This window comes from Lissotriton helveticus, chromosome 3_2 (assembly GCF_964261635.1).
Source record: "Lissotriton helveticus chromosome 3_2, aLisHel1.1, whole genome shotgun sequence".
Lineage (NCBI taxonomy): Eukaryota > Metazoa > Chordata > Amphibia > Caudata > Salamandridae > Lissotriton > Lissotriton helveticus.
Window position 1 is genome coordinate 383,788,945 of NC_136062.1, and position 15,830 is coordinate 383,804,774.

Below are 15,830 nucleotides of genomic sequence, written 5' to 3' on the forward strand. Positions count from 1 at the left end.
GCCCTATCACGATGCTGCTATTTACAACAAGGGGTGGTGATGGACAGAGTCTCTGAATTAAGCAGAGTACTCTCACCCAGTCAAGAGATCAGGGCTAGATCCAACACCGTTTTTTAGCTCATTGCACCATCCCAGTTTCAGAACCTGGCTGTATGCAAATTAGTCTGTCCCTGGCCCAGAGCATCATGGGAACAGGGCAGACCAGACTACAAAAGCCAATTCTTACACTGGGAAGGAAACAAGCTTCCGGGAACCGGTTTCTGGCATTTCAGCCGTCTTCGGCCCGGCTTGCTTGAATCCTGATGGTGCAATGAGCAAGGGACTCACATCTGAGTATACCCTTCCACGCTTAGGGTGGACAAAATTATTTACAACAAGGGGTGGTGATGGACAGAGTCTCTGAATTAAGCAGAGTACTCTCACCCAGTCAAGAGATCAGGGCTAGATCCAACACCGTTTTTTAGCTCATTGCACCATCCCAGTTTCAGAACCTGGCTGTATGCAAATTAGTCTGTCCCTGGCCCAGTGCATCATGGGAACAGGGCAGACCAGACTACAAAAGCCAATTCTTACACTGGGAAGGAAACAAGCTTCCGGGGACCGGTTTCTGGCATATGGGGATGGGGCAGTGAGCTAAATAACGGTGATGGATCGAGCCCTGATCTTTAGACTGGGTAAGAGTGGTCTGCTTAATTCAGACACTCTGTTCATCACCACCCCCTTTTCTGAATAATTTTGTCCACCATAAGCGTGGAAGGGTATACTCAGACATGAGTCCCTTGCTCATTGCACCATCAGGATTCGAGCAAGCCGGGCCGAAGACGGCTGTAATGCCAGAAACCGGTCCCCGGAAGCTTGTTTCCTTCCCAGTGTAAGAATTGGCTTTTGTAGTTTGGTTTGCCCTGTTCCCATCATGCACTGGGACAGGAACAGACTAATTTGCATACAGCCAGGTTCTGAAACTGGGATGGTGCAGTGAGCTAAAAACGGTGTTGGATCTAGCTCTGATCTCTTGACAGGGTGAGAGTATTCTGCTTAATTCAGAGACTCTGTCCCTCACCACCCCTTGTTGTAAATATTTTTGTCCACCCTAAGCGTGGAAGGGCATACTCAGACATGATTCCCTTGCTCATTGCACCATCAGGATTCAAGAAAGCCGGGCCGAAGACGGCTGTAATGCCAGAAACCGGTCCCCGGAAGCTTGTTTCCTTCCCAGTGTAAGAATTGGCTTTTGTAGTTTGGTTTGCCCTGTTCCCATCATGCACTGGGACAGGAACAGACTAATTTGCATACAGCCAGGTTCTGAAACTGGGATGGTGCAGTGAGCTAAAAAACGGTGTTGGATCTAGCCCTGATCTCTTGACAGGGTGAGAGTATTCTGCTTAATTCAGAGACTCTGTCCCTCACCACCCCTTGTTGTAAATATTTTTGTCCACCCTAAGGTTGGAAGGGCATACTCAGACATGAGTCCCTTGCTCATTGCACCATCAGGATTCAAGCAAGCCGGGCCGAAGACGGCTGTAATGCCAGAATCCGGTCCCCAGAAGCTTGTTTCCTTCCCAGTGTAAGAATTGGCTTTTGTAGTTTGGTTTGCCCTGTTCCCATCATGCACTGGGACAGGAACAGACTAATTTGCATACAGCCAGGTTCTGAAACTGGGATGGTGCAGTGAGCTAAAAAACGGTGTTGGATCTAGCCCTGATCTCTTGACAGGGTGAGAGTATTCTGCTTAATTCAGAGACTCTGTCCCTCACCACCCCTTGTTGTAAATATTTTTGTCCACCCTAAGCGTGGAAGGGCATACTCAGACATGAGTCCCTTGCTCATTGCACCATCAGGATTCAAGCAAGCCGGGCCGAAGACGGCTGTAATGCCAGAAACCGGTCCCCGGAAGCTTGTTTCCTTCCCAGTGTAAGAATTGGCTTTTGTAGTTTGGTTTGCCCTGTTCCCATCATGCACTGGGACAGGAACAGACTAATTTGCATACAGCCAGGTTCTGAAACTGGGATGGTGCAGTGAGCTAAAATACGGTGTTGGATCTAGCCCTGATCTCTTGACAGGGTGAGAGTATTCTGCTTAATTCAGAGACTCTGTCCCTCACCACCCCTTGTTGTAAATATTTTTGTCCACCCTAAGCGTGGAAGGGCATACTCAGACATGAGTCCCTTGCTCATTGCACCATCAGGATACAAGCAAGCCGGGCCGAAGACGGCTGTAATGCCAGAAACCGGTCCCCGGAAGCTTGTTTCCTTCCCAGTGTAAGAATTGGCTTTTGTAGTTTGGTTTGCCCTGTTCCCATCATGCACTGGGACAGGAACAGACTAATTTGCATACAGCCAGGTTCTGAAACTGGGATGGTGCAGTGAGCTAAAAAACGGTGTTGGATCTAGCCCTGATCTCTTGACAGGGTGAGAGTATTCTGCTTAATTCAGAGACTCTGTCCCTCACCACCCCTTGTTGTAAATATTTTTGTCCACCCTAAGCGTGGAAGGGCATACTCAGACATGAGTCCCTTGCTCATTGCACCATCAGGATTCAAGCAAGCCGGGCCGAAGACGGCTGTAATGCCAGAAACCGGTCCCCGGAAGCTTGTTTCCTTCCCAGTGTAAGAATTGGCTTTTGTAGTTTGGTTTGCCCTGTTCCCATCATGCACTGGGACAGGAACAGACTAATTTGCATACAGCCAGGTTCTGAAACTGGGATGGTGCAGTGAGCTAAAATACGGTGTTGGATCTAGCCCTGATCTCTTGACAGGGTGAGAGTATTCTGCTTAATTCAGAGACTCTGTCCCTCACCACCCCTTGTTGTAAATATTTTTGTCCACCCTAAGCGTGGAAGGGCATACTCAGACATGAATCCCTTGCTCATTGCACCATCAGGATTCAAGCAAGCCGGGCCGAAGACGGCTGTAATGCCAGAAACCGGTCCCCGGAAGCTTGTTTCCTTCCCAGTGTAAGAATTGGCTTTTGTAGTTTGGTTTGCCCTGTTCCCATCATGCACTGGGACAGGAACAGATTAATTTGCATACAGCCAGGTTCTGAAACTGGGATGGTGCAGTGAGCTAAAAACGGTGTTCGATCTAGCCCTGATCTATTGACAGGGTGAGAGTATTCTGCTTAATTCAGAGACTCTGTCCCTCACCACCCCTTGTTGTAAATATCTATTATGATGCTGCGGCATTTGCCTTTAAGCCCAGGGTCTAGAGTTATGTCTTCTATCCTATTATGATGCGGCGGCGTACACCTTTAAACCCAGGGTCTAGAGTTCTGTGTTCCGCCCTATTATGATCTACAGCGATCATCTTTAAACCCAGGGTCTAGGGTTATGTGTTTCGCCCTATTATGATGCGGCGGCAATCGGCTAGAAACCTTGGGTCTAGGGATATGTGTTCCACACTGTTATGATGCGGCGGCAATCGCCTTGAAACCCTGGGTCTAGAGATATGTGTTCCGCCCTATTATGATGCGGCAGCGATCACCTTGAAACCTTGGGTCTGGGGATAGGTGTTCCACCCAATTATGAAACAGCGGCGATCGCCTTTAATCACTAGGTCTAGGGATATGTGTTCCTTCCTATTATGATGCAGCAGCAATCGCCTTGAAACCCTGTGTCTAGGGTTATATGTCCTGCCCTATTATGATGCGGCAGCGATCGCCTTGAAACCCTGGGACTAGGGTTATGTGTTCTGCCCTATTAAGATGCAGTGGCGATCGCCTTGAAACCCTGGGTGGAGGGATATGTGTTCCGCCCTATTATGATGCAGTGGCGATCGCCTTGAAACCAAGGGTCTAGTGATATATGTTCCACCCTATTATGTTGCGGCAGCGATCGCCTTGAAACCCTGGGTCTAGGATTGTGTGTTCTGCCCTATTATGATGTGGCGGCGATCGCCTTGAAACCCTGAGTCTAGGGATTTGTGTTCTGCCCTATTATGATGCGGCGGCAATCGCCTTGAAACCCAGAGTCTAGGGATATGTGTTCCGCCCTATTATGATGCGGCGGCGATCGCCTTGAAACCCAGGGTCTAGTGTTATGTGTTCCGCCCTATTATGATGCAACGGTGATCGCCTTGAAACCCATAGTCTATTATGATGCAGCAGCGATCACCTAGTAACCCTGGGTCTAGGGATATGTGTTCCGCCCAATCATGATCCAGTGGTAATTGCCATGAAACCATGGAACCCTGGGTCCAGAGTTATGTGTTCTGCCCTATTATGATGCGGTGGCGATCTTCTTGATACCCTGAGTCTAGGGATATGTGTTCCGCCCAATTATAATGCGGCGGTGATCGCATTGAAACCCATAGTCTAGGGTTATGTGTTCCACCCTATTATGATGCAGCGGCGATCGCCTCCAAACCCAGGGTGTAGGGTTATGTATTCCGCCTTATTATGATGCGTCGACGATCGCCTCCAAACCCAGGGTCTAGCATTATGCATTCCGCCCTATTATGATGGGGTCGCAATCACCTTGAAACCCAGGGTCTAGGGATATGTTTTCCTTCGCCTTATTATGATGCGGCTGCATTCGTCTATAAACCCAGGGTCTAGTGTTATGTGTTCCGCCGTATTATGATGCGGCAGCATTCATCTCTAAAACCTGGGTCTAGTGTTATGTGTTCCGCCCGATTATGATGCGGCGGCGTTTGACTTTAAACCTAGGGTCCAGGGTTTTATGTTCCGCCATGATGCGGCGGCGTTTGCCTTTAAACCCATGCTCTAGTGTTATGTGTTCCACCTTATTATGATGCGGAGGCGTTTGCCTCTATACCCGAGGTCTAGTGTTATGTGTTCCATCCTATTATGATGCGACGGCGATCGCCTCCTAACCCGGGGTGTAGGGTTATATGTTCTACCCTATTATGATGGGATCGCAATCGCCTTGAAACCCAGGGTCTAGGGATATGTTTTCCTCCGCATAATTATGATGCTGCTCCATTCGTCTGTAAACCCAGGGTCTAGTGTTATGTGTTCCGCCCTATTATGATGCGGCACCATTCGTCTTTAAAACCCGGGTCTAGTGTTATGTGTTCCGCCCAATTATGATGCGGCGGTGTTTGACTTGAAACCCAGGGTCCAGGGTTTTGTGTTCCGCCATGATGCGGCGTAATTCGCCTTTAAACCAAAGGTCTAGAGTTATGTGTTCCATCCTATTATGATGCGGCGGCGTTCGCCTTTAAACCCAGGGTCTAGAGTTATGTGTTCCGCCCTATTATGATGCGACGGCGATTGCCTAGAAACCCTGGGTCTAGGGATATGTGTTCCTCCCTTATATGATGCGGCGGCAATCAACTTGAAACCCTGGGTGATATGTGTTCCGCCCTATTATGATGCGACGGCGATTGCCTAGAAACCCTGGCCCTTATTTATGAAGTCCTTGCGCCGCCGGTGCGTCACTTTTAACATGGGAAAAAGTGACGCACAGGTGGCGCAAGGCCTTCATAAATGAGGCCCCCTGGGTCTAGGGATATGTGTTCCTCTCTTATATGATGCGGCGGCAATCAACTTGAAACCCTGGGTGATATGTGTTCCGCCCTATTATGATGCGGCGGCGATCGCCTTGAAATCCAGGGTCCAGGGTTTTGTTCTGCCCTATTATGATGCGGCAGTGATCGGCTTGAAACCTAGGGTCTAGGGTTATGTGTTCCGCCCTATTATGATGCGGCAACAATCGCTTTGAAACCCAGAGCCTAGGCATATGTGTTCCACCCTATTATGATGGAGTGGTGATCGCCTCGAAACCCAGGGTGTAGGGTTATGTGTTCCGCCCTATTATGATGCGGAGGCAATCACCTACATACCCAGGGTCTAGGGATATGTGTTCCGCCCTATTTTGATGCTGCGGCAATCGCCTCGAAACCCAGGGTCCAGAGGTATATGTTCCACCCTTTTGTGATGTGGTGGCGATCGCCTCCAAACCCAGGGTGTAGGGTTATGTGTTCTGCACTATAATGATGCGGCAGCGATCGCCTCCAAACCCAGGGTCCAGGTTATGTGTTCCGCCCTATTATGATGTGGCGGCGATCACCACCAAACCCACAGTCTAGGATTATTTGTTCCGCCCTATTATGATACGGCGGCGATCGCCTCCAAACCCAGGGTGTTGGGTTATGTGTTCTGCCCTATTATGATGCGGCTGCGATTGCCTCCAAACTCAAAGTCTACGGTTATGTGTACCGCCATATTATGATGCGGCAGCGATCGCCTTGAAACCCTGTGTCTAGGGATATGTGTTCCGCCCTATTATGATATGGCAGCGATCGCCTCGAAACCCTAGCTCTGGGTTATGTGTTCTGCCATATTATGTTGCGGCAGCGATCGCCTTGATACCCTGGGTCTAGGGATATGTGTTCCGCCCTATTATGATACGGCGGCGATCGTCTCGAAACCCTAGGTCTGGGTTATGTGTTCTGCCCTATTATGATGCGGCAGCATTTGCCTTTAAACCCAGGGTCAAGGGTTATGTGTTCTGCCCTATTATGTTGTGGCGGCGATCACCTAGAACCCCAGGGTGTAGGGATATGTGTTCCTCCCTATTATGATGCGGCGGCGATCGGCTTGAAACCCTGGGTCTAGGGTTATGTGTTCCACCCTATTATGATGCGGCAGCAATCATCTTGAAACCCTAGGTCAAGGTATATATCTTCTGCCCTATTATGATGCGGCGGCAATCGCCTTGAAACCCTGGGTCTAGGTATATGTCTTCTACCCTATTTTGATGCTGTGGCATTGAAACCCAGGGTCGAGGATTGTTCGTTCCATCTTATTATGATGTGGTGGCGATCACCAATAAACCCAGGGTCTAGGGTGATGTGTTCTCCCCCATTATGTTGTGGTGGCGATTGCCTTTAAACCCAGGGTCTAGGGTTATGTGTTCCACCCTATTATGATGAGGGGCGTTCACCTTTAAACCCAGTGACTAGGGTTATGTGTTCCATCCTATTATGAGGCTGTGGCGTTTGCCTTTAAACGCAACGTCTAGGCTCGTATTCTGCCCTATTATGAATCAGTGGCGTACTCTCTCGTACCAGTGTTTAGGTGGCTGGAGAGGGCGCACCACAGACAGTCATTGTGTGTCAAATATTGTCATGCATCTCATGATACCCAGTGTGGACTGTAACTTCACAATACTTCGCTATCAGTAATTTCAAAACTGCATCTGCCTGTTGGTGTGTTGGTGCTTCTGTCTGTGCTTGTTGTCTTAATGTGATCATGCCTATTAGTGTTTTGTGGCTAGGACTGCAAAGTGGGAAAGCTACAACTTTGAATTGCTTTGCAAAGTACAGGATCCATGTTTGATGAAAAGGTGGGTGATGACGAGTTCTGAAAAGGTAGTTCTCATTATCGGAGCTTGGGGATGACTTAGCCAGGAACGAGGGATCTGGAGGCTGATCAGACATTTCTGTTATGACTGTTATTGATCAGGGTGAGTTTAAGGCATGTAGTGGTGTGTGATACAGAGCACCTTCAGCAGATGCAGCATACATACTCTCACCAGTGTATGTGATGGGGAGCTAGACTGAACTGGTATTAATGGAAGATTTAATAGAAAACTGCAGTTGCATCTTGAGGTAGTTGCAATCTTTATTAGCATATATGTAGGGGTGCCAAGGATTCTCATTTGTCACAGTTCCCGGCAGAGGCGCAACTAGAGCCAAATTTCGGGTGGGGGGGGCTAAAAAAAACATTTCGGGGGCCTGAATCTTTCAGCAATATGCAGAGTGGAGCTGCAGGGGATCTTAGAAGGGGTGAAACAACAGCAAGGCCTCATTTACATGCAAATGGTCATTTAAAGGCCTGTGAAGTGCTCAGTGTGGCTGTGTGTGTGCCCGGGAAGCTGTGTCATCCCGGGCACACGACGGGGGGCTGAAGCCCTTTAAGTCCAATGGGTGTTGTGTGCCTTAGTCCCAGTGTCTAGAAGTCATCTGTAGTTACAGTCAGTGAGTTTCAGAAAATAAGCCACAATGACTTTGACAGACTCACTAGAGGAGACCAGCGGTGTGCTCTTTTTTCATATAGCGACAGCGAGTATTAACCACTGTGCTCATTCTAACGCTGGCTCCTTTTGCATCCTCTAGGGAATGACGCCGCTCATGTACGCCTGCGCAGCTGGAGACGAGGCCATGGTTCAGATGCTGATCGACGCAGGAGCCAACTTGGACATTGCGGTAAATATGAAGGAAGAGGTGTTGTGCAGCAGCCAGGGCGGCGAACTCCGGAGCATGGGGGTTCAATCCCCGGCGCCGGAGGCAGGTTAGCCCAGCACCTTGTGTCTCTGGGCAATCAATTGCTTAATCTTTCCGACTGCCCCCAGCAACAGGACACCTCGCCTGAGGTAGCTGTGCGCTTTACAAATCCTGGAATTATTATTATTATAAAGAGTGCAACAGTTGGGTACGGTGCTTTCCTTTGTGGTAAGTATGAAGGCCGCAACAGTTGGGTATGGTGCTTTCCTTTGTAGTAAGTATGAAGGCCGCAACAGTTGGGTATGGTGCTTTCCTTCGTTGTAAGTATGAAGGGCGCAACAGTTGGGTACGGTGCTTTCCTTCGTGGTAAGTATGATTGGCGCAACAGTTGGGTACGGTGCTTTCCTTTGTGGTAAGTATGAAGGGCGCATCAGTTGGGTACGGTGCTTTCCTTCGTGTTAAGTATGAAGGGCGCAACAGTTGGGTACGGTGTTTCCTTTGTGGTAAGTATGAAGGGCGCAACAGTTGGGTACGGTGCTTTCCTTTGTGGTAAGTATGAAGGCCGCAACAGTTGGGTATGATGCTTTCCTTTGTGGTAAGTATGAAGGCCGCAACAGTTGGGTATGGTGCTTTCCTTCGTGCTAAGTATGAAGGGCGCAACAGTTGGGTACGGTGCTTTCCTTCGTGGTAAGTATGAATGGCGCAACAGTTGGGTATGGTGCTTTCCTTTGTGGTAAGTATGAATGGCGCAACAGTTGGGTATGGTGCTTTCCTTTGTGGTAAGTATGAAGGGCGCAACAGTTGGGTACGGTGTTTCCTTTGTGGTAAGTTTGAAGGGCGCAACAGTTGGGTACGGGGTTTTCTTCATGGTAAGTATGAAGGGCGCAACAGTTGGGTACAGGGCTTTCCTTCGTGGTAAGTATGAAGGGCGCAACAGTTGGGCATGGTGCTTTCCTTCTTGGTAAGTATGAAGGGCGCAGCAGTTGGGTACGGGGCTTTCCTTCGTGGTAAGTATGAAGGGCGCAACAGTTGGGTACGGTGCTTTCCTTCGTGGTAAGTATGAAGGGCGCAACAGTTGGGTACGAGGCTTTCCTTCCTGGTAAGTATGAAGGGCGCAACAGTTGGGCATGGTGCTTTCCTTCTTGGTAAGTATGAAGGGCGCAGCAGTTGGGTACGGTGCTTTCCTTCGTGGTAAGTATGAAGGGCGCAACAGTTGGGTACGGGGCTTTCCTTCGTGGTAAGTATGAAGGGCGCAGCATTTGGGTATGGGGCTTTCCTTCGTGGTAAGTATGAAGGGCGCAACAGATGGGTACGGTGCTTTCCTTCGTGGTAAGTATGAAGGGCGCAACAGTTGGGTACGGTGCTTTCCTTCGTGGTAAGTATGAAGGGCGCAACAGTTGGGTATGGTGCTTTCCTCCGTGGTAAGCGTAGCTTGAGCGTCTTTCTCTAAGTTAAATACAAATGTCCTACAATGAAAGCGACAACACTGTAGCTCCAGCATCTGGGTCAATTTGGAGCATTAGTCGTTATTTTCCCTCTTCATCAAAGCTGGAAATACATTTTAGAGCAGCAAGCAAGGGCCTAAGAAGTGTGGTTCTTGGGGAGTAAGGACCACTGAGGCTCCACATGGCTCTCCGTCCCATCGTCTGAAGAAATGGGAACTGAGACGCAGCCAGTGACCTCTGCCCTGCAGACTCCCACCTCCCTTTTGAGGGACCAGGTACCACTAGGCCAGGCGACCAGAATCTGCACCTACTCTTGTCCACCACCCAGTCCTTGCAGACTAGGGCTGCATAGGAGCAGCAGGTCACCTTTGTAGCAGTCAGATAAATAGATGTGACTGTCAATGCTTGCATCTGAAAGAGCAGCTTGGTAGCTTGAAGGAAGACAGATCCCAGTTTATCCAAGGGCCAAAATATAGCTGATCCTGGAGAAATGCTCCCGCGCCCTCCGTGCGGCAGTCGCTTTCAGGGCTCCGCCTTGAAACAGCCTGGAACATTATTAGTGTTCTTTCATAAATATTATAATGATAATCGTTGTGTTCTTCCAACTTTTCCAGGTTCCTGGTGTCTCCCCCAGATACCCGTCTGTGCACCCCGACAGCAGGCACTGGACGGCACTGACATTCGCTGTGTTACACGGTCACATATCTGTGGTGCAGGTAAGTACTCAACCAAGAATGCACAATGTATATGTGATACACACACACACTCTTGCACACACTACACACAGTTGCACGTACACATCCCTCACACACATCATAAATCACACAGGCATGATGCTTACACATAACACACATGTAGCTGCTGCGCAAACACGTTTGCCTCTATTCATGAATACTCATAATGTTCTTCTTAGAAACTTTCACAAACACACACACTCACATTCACAAAAGCATATTCTCACAATCCATTGTTTTTATTCTCTTTTAATTCCTACTCCATATCTCTCTCATCACCTGCCTACTAATGCTCTTTCATTGCACTCGTCCCTCACACACCTTATAATGTTCTTGGGTTGCACTCTACCTCACACACACCACACACATTCTAATCTAAATGTACACCCTTGTCTCTCACTCTTATATTTCTAACATACACACATGTCTATGTTACACCCCTGCAGCTGCTCTTGGACGCCGGTGCACATGTGGAGGGCTCGGCGGTCAACAGTGGGGAGGACAACTACGCCGAGACCCCGCTTCAGCTGGCATCGGCAGCAGGTGAGGGCAGCATGCAGGAGGTGGCAGTCTATTGGGCTATTCCAGGCTCAAACGAGTACAAGTTTCAGGTACCTAGGATAAAGCGAGCTAGAATGGGCGGACGTTCCTTTTCTTATCTAGCGCCCTCCCTCTACAATTCTCTCCCCCATCACCTTCGCACAGAACCCAGCTACCTCAAATTTCGTAGGGATCTAAAAACGTGGTTGTTTAACCAATAGTCTATACTCTACTCCAGGCCCTGAGTCTCACTTTTGCTAGGTCCTTTTTCATCCTGTCCATAGCGCCGGGAAACCTCCGGGTAGCTGTGCGCTCTATAAATATAAATATAATAATAATAATATAATAATAATAAAAATAATAATAATAATAATAATTCCAGTGTGCGTGGTGCACTCCTAGGTCCCCGGTGGCTCCATGCCATGTGCAACACCCCGAGCCTGCAGCGCTCTGCATGCTGGGTGCTGGGGGTTCATATTTAACACGCAAACAAAGTTACAGACACCAACCCAACACTGGCTCTTTGTGGCACAAAGGACATGATGCCTCTTGATAGTCATGTGCACTATCAGTAATTTATAGACAATTGTTCAGTTCTTGTTAGTAAATGCAAGAACCCGGCAGGTCTGTTGAGTTGTCTAAATGTTTGGGGCATCATTTACAAGAATAGGACACATGGGCATCGGTGCGTCAGTTTCCTTGCCCCTGCGCCAAATGTCCTTGCAACACCATGGATGCGCTGTATTTACAATAAAGGGCTCCCTGGCGCAAGCATTTAACAGATCCATCACAAATTCAGACGCCTTTGTATTTAATAGAGACTCGTTGCTGGAGTTTGTCGTAAAACTGATGCAATTCCAGCAATGCATCAGAACACATAGGCACTCCCATTGTAAAAGCCCTGCGTCAATCCTTACGCCTGGTCTAAGCAGGCGTTAGGATTTTGTTGCAGTCAAGTCGTAGAGTATCGCAAATGTAAGTTTCACTGCACCACTCCTACTTGGCTTTTTGTGTGGGAATGCCTACCCTGGATACATTATATGTGGCGCAGGTATAATGTGCCGCAGTGCTCCATACTGAAGCCTCGGACACAATGCGTCAGTTTATAGATATGGAGCAGTGTGGCGCACTGATTGCACCGCCGCTGTATAAAAAAAAGTGACGCAGCTGCGGCACAAGCAGCTTCGAAATAAACCTCTCAGTTTCTTCAGACAGAACACAAGAGGGTGGTCAAGCATTGGCGTCTGGCAGCATAGCCCAAGTGTGAGTTACACTAGTGCTGTTTATCACCAGTGTATGTGGACTTGTCATGCCTGCTTATATGGCCCCCAGCATGCCTTTAGTCTCTTTGAGGGTAACTTTCATGTTCCCTCCGATAGTTGGCTAATTAGGTTGTTTCAGTCATGGGAGAGAGGCATGGGATTTTCTGTGTGCAGCACTGTACTTTGAGCATGGACTTTCTATGTTGAATAGTCAACTATCATTCTGGACTGGGGCTGCAAGGCCCCTCCCACGACTAAGGCCTGTCTCCACTGTCTAGCCTACTGTAAGACAAATAGTGATCTGTACGTGGGAAACGTCATTTACAACGCAGTCGTTACATCGCGATGCCATTACATCGCGGTTTTTAGAATGCAAGTCGTAACAACGACTTGCGCTGGATGGCGCTCTAGGACAAGGAATAGTATAATTTACTATCCAACATCTTCCCTACTGTATGTAGACTGGAGTTGGAATAGTAAATATACTACTCCTAAGTCCAGCGCCCTCCAACGCAAGTCGTTGTGACGACTTGCGTTGTAAAAGACGTGATGTAATGGGTTGCGATGTATAAGCATGCGTTGTAATGTCATACAACCCTGTACGCGGACACCAAACCTGCAGCCTCGCGTTCAAAGGATATTTGGAGCCCCTTCAAAGCCTATTTAGTGGGCATGAATACCACCCCAACTTCAAAACCCCTGGACTGGCTGGTCCCCACAGGAGGGGGGTGACACACTACAGGGTGGGCATACGCCTCTCAGATGCACCCATTGTTATGTATATTTCATCTGGGGGTGTGCGGGAAACTCAACCTTCTCAGATTACAGATGATTATTGTGGGGTTGGGAAGCATTGTCTGGGTGTTCTGGTTATATAGATAGGCAGTTACCGATGCAAAGCCGGTTGGAGGGTGTGGGAGACAATCTCGGCTAATGTATTCAATGTTCATTGTATGATTCAACGTGGAGTTACCTACTGCGGTGCGGCAGTGTACTACATATGTGAGTGCTGTGACTTTTTGTATTATAGAAATGGAAAATAAGGTTTAAAAAAAACTATCATTCTGGACACTGGACTAACACTGGTTTTTAATCAGTTGTAAGCACCGAGTGTACAGGGGGGTTCAGTGCCTCACCATTCATGTTTCTTAGTTCTTAAGTATGCTTCTGTTTTCTGCCTGCTGTCTTCCAGGCAACTATGAGCTGGTCAGCTTGATCCTGAGCCGAGGAGCCGACCCCCTGCTGAGCACGCTGGACACCAATGGTTTGTCCTCCTCGCTGCACGAAGACATGAACTGCTTCAGCCACTCCGCGGCACACGGACACAGGTGGAGATCTGAGGAATGATGTTAACTCATCCTTTTCACATATCAATCATTATATCGGTTATTTCCACAACAAGCTCAATCTGTTAGTTGTTAGTTAAATGCAAACTAATTAGATAGACAGACAGACAGACAGACAGACAGACAGACAGACAGACAGACAGACAGACAGACAGACAGATAGATAGATAGATAGATAGATAGATAGATAGATAGATAGATAGATAGATAGATAGATAGATAGATAGATAGATAGATAGATAGATAGATAGATAGATAGATAGATAGATAGATAGATAGATAGATAGATAGACAGACAGACAGACAGACAGACAGACAGACAGACAGACAGACAGACAGACAGACAGACAGACAGATAGATGATAGATAGATAGATAGATAGATAGATAGATAGATAGATAGATAGATAGATAGATAGACAGACAGACAGACAGACAGACAGACAGACAGACAGACAGACAGACAGACAGACAGACAGACAGATAGATAGATAGATGATAGATAGATAGATAGATAGATAGATAGATAGATAGATAGATAGATAGATAGATAGATAGATAGATAGATAGATAGATAGATAGATTGATTCTGTATAAAAATAATTCAAGGGTAACTCCGCAAATACCCTGCCTGTACAATTGGGAGACTTATATATTTTAGGAATGAATAAAACACTTGATAAGCCAATGGACGTGAACAGATACGTTAAGTGCCAGGCGGAATCCTCTCGCCTCACGTCTCTTAAGTTTGAGGACCTAAATCGTAGCGCAGGATCATGCAGGTTGGTAAAAGTTTAATTTAAGATCTGGGATAGAAGGTCTCAGGGAGACGGGCAGGGGATAAAACTGTCCATCAGGTTTGAAAGCCCTGCATGCCAACTAGAAGCGATATTATAATAAACCACAGTATTTACATTGCGTGATTCTGGGTTAATTACTTGGGGGCTTATTTATGAGAGGCTTGCACCTCCGAAGCGTCACATTATCTGATACTATGATGCGCCAACCTCTCAACCATATTTACGAGGCCACGGAAAGCCACTCTGCCTTGCTATGAATGGCCTCAGAGATATGGAGTACAGCACAGCAGCACAAGTCACGGCATGGCATTACTCTACACCAGGCAGGCGTTCAATGGGCATTGCGGTGGGTGTTCATAAGCAACACCCATGGATTTTGATGCTGCCCAAGACTGACTTCATTACATAGACATGTAGAATCACCAAAACCATATGCCTCCCCAGAACAGGCGTAATATAAACAAGGAGAAATATTTGTATCTCAGCTATTCCCCTCAGCTATTCTTTTCCCCTCCTTCCTTGTGTGCTATGTTCTGCAGCACACATAGAAAGAGGAAAACCCCTTTTAGGATTATTTCTGTGCAGGAAGGTGACGCTTCCTGCAGAAAAACAATCCTGCCGACAACACACCATGGTGCAAGGGTGCCTCTGTTAGAGCTTGGCTGCCAAACGGTGACAGTGCAGGAAGAAAGGAAAGGAATGCACCGTACGCTTAAATAAGGTACATTGCTGCCCTTTCCCTTTGCCGTAGGGCAAGGCGACGTGCTCCGCTGCCCTACTCCAAAATGCCATAAATGAGGCCCCTAATCTCCCCATGTCTATAAAATGTGTATTGTAATCTATTTGTCTTGTAAAGTGCTCTAATACCCTCGAACCAAGGTTATATCAAACTGCAAAAACGACCTTTACAGTGTGGCTTTTCTCAAATTTTGTCATATCTTCAGGCTACCCTGGACCCGCGGAAACCACCCTCGACCAGCTGTTTCCAGCAGAGGAGGGACAGATCCAAGCCAGATTTTCAGTCTGTCCACATCAGATACATTTATGTACACTGATTTGAAATGTACTTTACACAGACATTGCTTACCTTAAAAATCTGCAGGCGCGGTGCGTCCATTGGGGCGTAGCCCCACTAAGCCCCATGGACCCACCGCGTCGTCACGAAAATACAAATACAACAAATACTGAAATAATCTTGCTCGCTACCTGCCGCCCGGGAATCCAGGAGACACCCGACCTTTCCGTGCGGGGGGGGATGGGCCTGCTGCATCTGCGCAACTTGATTTATGGGCAGAATCATGTTCGCGCATGCGCAGATTGATTCCCTGTGCATTTCCCCCTTAGAGAGAGGACCTGGGGGCGGGCCGCAGCCCCCGGGGTTACACAGGGGGACTGGGCGAGGAGTCATGGTGCCCCCCCAGCCAATCCTGACGGTTAGCGCGGCCGACTTTGGTGCTGGGAAACCAGGTTCGAGCCTCTTATTGTAAATAATCGTGAAATGGGAGGAGAATGTATAGAT

The 15,830-nt window shown here is 48.0% G+C and overlaps 1 protein-coding gene across 1 annotated transcript in view; it reads left to right on the forward strand.

Annotated features, from left to right (window-relative positions):
* Window positions 1-15,830, forward strand: part of ABTB2 (ankyrin repeat and BTB domain containing 2) — a 421,711-nt gene that overhangs the window by 373,440 nt on the left and 32,441 nt on the right. Inside the window, exons 6-9 of the mRNA XM_078684252.1 lie at window positions 8,078-8,167; window positions 10,245-10,346; window positions 10,811-10,907; window positions 13,359-13,494. Coding sequence (XP_078540378.1) covers window positions 8,078-8,167; window positions 10,245-10,346; window positions 10,811-10,907; window positions 13,359-13,494 — 425 coding nt within the window. The remainder of the gene's footprint in view (window positions 1-8,077; window positions 8,168-10,244; window positions 10,347-10,810; window positions 10,908-13,358; window positions 13,495-15,830) is intronic.